The following is a 2556-nucleotide window of genomic DNA, read 5'->3' as shown; positions in this document are numbered from 1 at the left end:
ATGAAGGCTTCATTATAGGCTTAATTGATGAAAATCACTGGCCATTGATGACTGAACTCAATCTCCAGCCGCTAGTTCCTACCCACCTCCCTGGAGGTGGAGAGTGAAGAGTGAGGGTAGGACCAAAAGTGTCAATCCTTTAATCTCAGGGTTGGTTCCCTTGGTAACAAGCCCCCATCCTTAGGTGCTTTTCAAAAAAAAAATTAACACAAACTCAGTAGTGGAGGAAAGAAGCCTGTTCTGAATAACAAGGCATATGTTTCACCTCTAAGGCACAGAAGCCATTTTAAGAAGTGAGGACAAGAGAACAAAAACTATAACAAAAGATGCTCTTATCGCTCTTACTGCTCAGGAAATTCCAAGGATTTTGAGAACTATGAGCCAGGAACTCAGGTTGAAGATCATATATATGTGAGAAATACATTTTGGTCATCTGAATGTGGCCAAATACATATTTCTCGTTAAGTCACAACATCTCAAGGGCTCTTCACATGTTCCGCACATTTAAATCTCAGAATGCAACTGTGACACTGCACTTGATTTTTGCATGTTTGGAGAAGGTTCTTGGTTCTTCCTTTATAATCATGAGCTACCACTCTCATCACCCTTTCCTATAATTTCCCCACCAAAACATCTTCCACCACCACCAATAAATCAGTTGTAAGCAGTCTTGAGTTATTCTTAGAACAAGGCAAAAGGATATGTTAACTCAGAATTCAGATGGTCATTTGTCCCAGTGTGCCTAGGGCAGTACCAGTTTATGCCTACTGCCCTGCATAATTTTTAAATGAGCTCCTGTTTTTACTCTAAAAAAAAAAAAGTCCCAGTGTGGAGGATAAATTATATGTTTGCCCTACTTAAAAATACACCTTGCTTTCCCAGTAAAATGCTTTTCGGGTGACATGGTGCTTTTGCCCCCATCACTGCACTTCAGGTGCACAACAACTCTGCAAAGTAGGAAGGGAAATATTTTATCTCTGTTAATTAAATGAAGTAGCCAAGGCTGACTTCAGGCAGCACAGTAGTGAACTGTCCGAGGTCACACACTCAGTGACAGAATCAGGACTCCTGCTGATTTCAAGTTCAATATTGTTCAGCTGTGGACCACTTTGTGCAAATATCTAAGTAAAGACAAACCTCATCCAGCTTGCATTTGGACCTAGAACAGTTTAGACAGCTCCATCCTTGCCCAGAGACTCTCTTTTTCACATTTGAAGCAAGCAAAGAGATGAAAAAAGAATTATGGAAACATATAGAGGCTATTCGGAGAAGGCAATGGCACCCCACTCCAGTACTCTTGCCTGGAAAATCCCATGGATGGAGGAGCCTGGTAGGCTGCAGTCCATGGGGTCGCTAAGAGTCAGACACGACTGAGCGACTTCACTTCCACTTTCATGCATTGGAGAAGGAAATGGCAACCCACTCCAGTGTCCTTGCCTGGAGAATCCCAGGGACGGGGGAGCCTGGTGGGCTGCTGTCTATGGGGTCACACAGAGTCGGACACGACTGAAGCGACTTAGCAGCAGCAGCAGCATAGAGGCTATTAGTGAATCCTGGGGCCAAATGACATAAATCTCTGATTTTACCAGGTGCAGTTACATCAGGTTGTTGGAATTTTTTTTCCCCCTAACCAAATGACAATAGGAAGGAAAGAAAGGAGGGAGGAGGGAGAAAAAGAAGAAGGAAGAGAAATGGACAGACGGAAAGACAAAGACAATGAAGATCAACAATGAATGCCTACAGTTACAAAAAGCAACAACAAACAAATGGGTTCTGCCCCAGTCTTACAGATACATTTCCCCCATAGTTACGTGCTAATTTTTTTAAAAACCCCAATCCAGTAAAATTCGACATTCCTTGGGTAAGCGGCAAAGCCATATACAAAAGAGGAAAAACCCATGATCCTTCAGAGAGGCACAGTGCTTGGCAAGGTCTTCAGGGTGTGCTGCTACTGCTGAATGCCGCGCCACACGGAAAAATAAATGCGCTCTGCTCTAACCTCCCCAACAGCCGCCCCAAGAGAAGGTTACAGGACACGCGGGGGTCCCAGCCTCCCTTCGCAATGACAGAAAGGGGTCCAGCGTCCGTGGGAAGGATGACTCCAAGTCTCTGGCCAGTCTAGTGGGACCGCAGCAGAGGAGTGGACGCCTCCGGCTCTGCCCCGGGCACCGCAGCCTAACCTGGAGGCGGCGGGCCTCGCGCAAGGGAAGCTGAAGGTGAGAGGGCAGCGGAGGACGAGCGCGGCTCGGGGAGAGGGGAGGGCCCTCGCGCACATGCGCAGTAACCGGATTGCCGCGGGCCGGAAGAGCAGAACAGCAGAGCCGCGGCGGCAGGCTACAGACGCCGCTGTGGCCGCGGAGAGAGCGCGGGCCGGCGATGCGGCCCCTGGATGATACTGGGGCCGCTAAGCGGCAGGACTCCGGGCTGCCGCTGATGGACATCCGGACCCCGAGCTCCAGGCAGGAGCCGGCGGCTGCGGAGGTGGTGGAGACGCCCGGCCCCGGAGGGTGTTGGCAGTGCCCTTCCTCGCCGTGCGGCTCGCGTGCCCAGCAGGGT

General features: G+C 49.2%; 1 protein-coding gene across 2 annotated transcripts in view; it reads left to right on the top strand.

The window, feature by feature from the left end:
• The first annotated feature begins 2302 nt into the window (after nucleotides 1-2302).
• Nucleotides 2303-2556, top strand: part of SLC35G1 (solute carrier family 35, member G1) — a 10013-nt gene continuing 9759 nt past the window's right edge. For both annotated transcript variants that reach the window (XM_010842173.1, XM_010842172.1), the window contains exon 1: nucleotides 2303-2554. In XM_010842173.1, coding sequence (XP_010840475.1) covers nucleotides 2377-2554 — 178 coding nt within the window. In that variant the 5' untranslated portion in view covers nucleotides 2303-2376. The remainder of the gene's footprint in view (nucleotides 2555-2556) is intronic.

Source organism: Bison bison, unplaced genomic scaffold (assembly GCF_000754665.1).
Source record: "Bison bison bison isolate TAMUID 2011002044 unplaced genomic scaffold, Bison_UMD1.0 scf7180017864172, whole genome shotgun sequence".
NCBI lineage: Eukaryota > Metazoa > Chordata > Mammalia > Artiodactyla > Bovidae > Bison > Bison bison.
The sequence above is the reverse complement of the archived record's forward strand: the minus strand, read 5'-3'. Positions and strand labels throughout refer to the sequence as shown.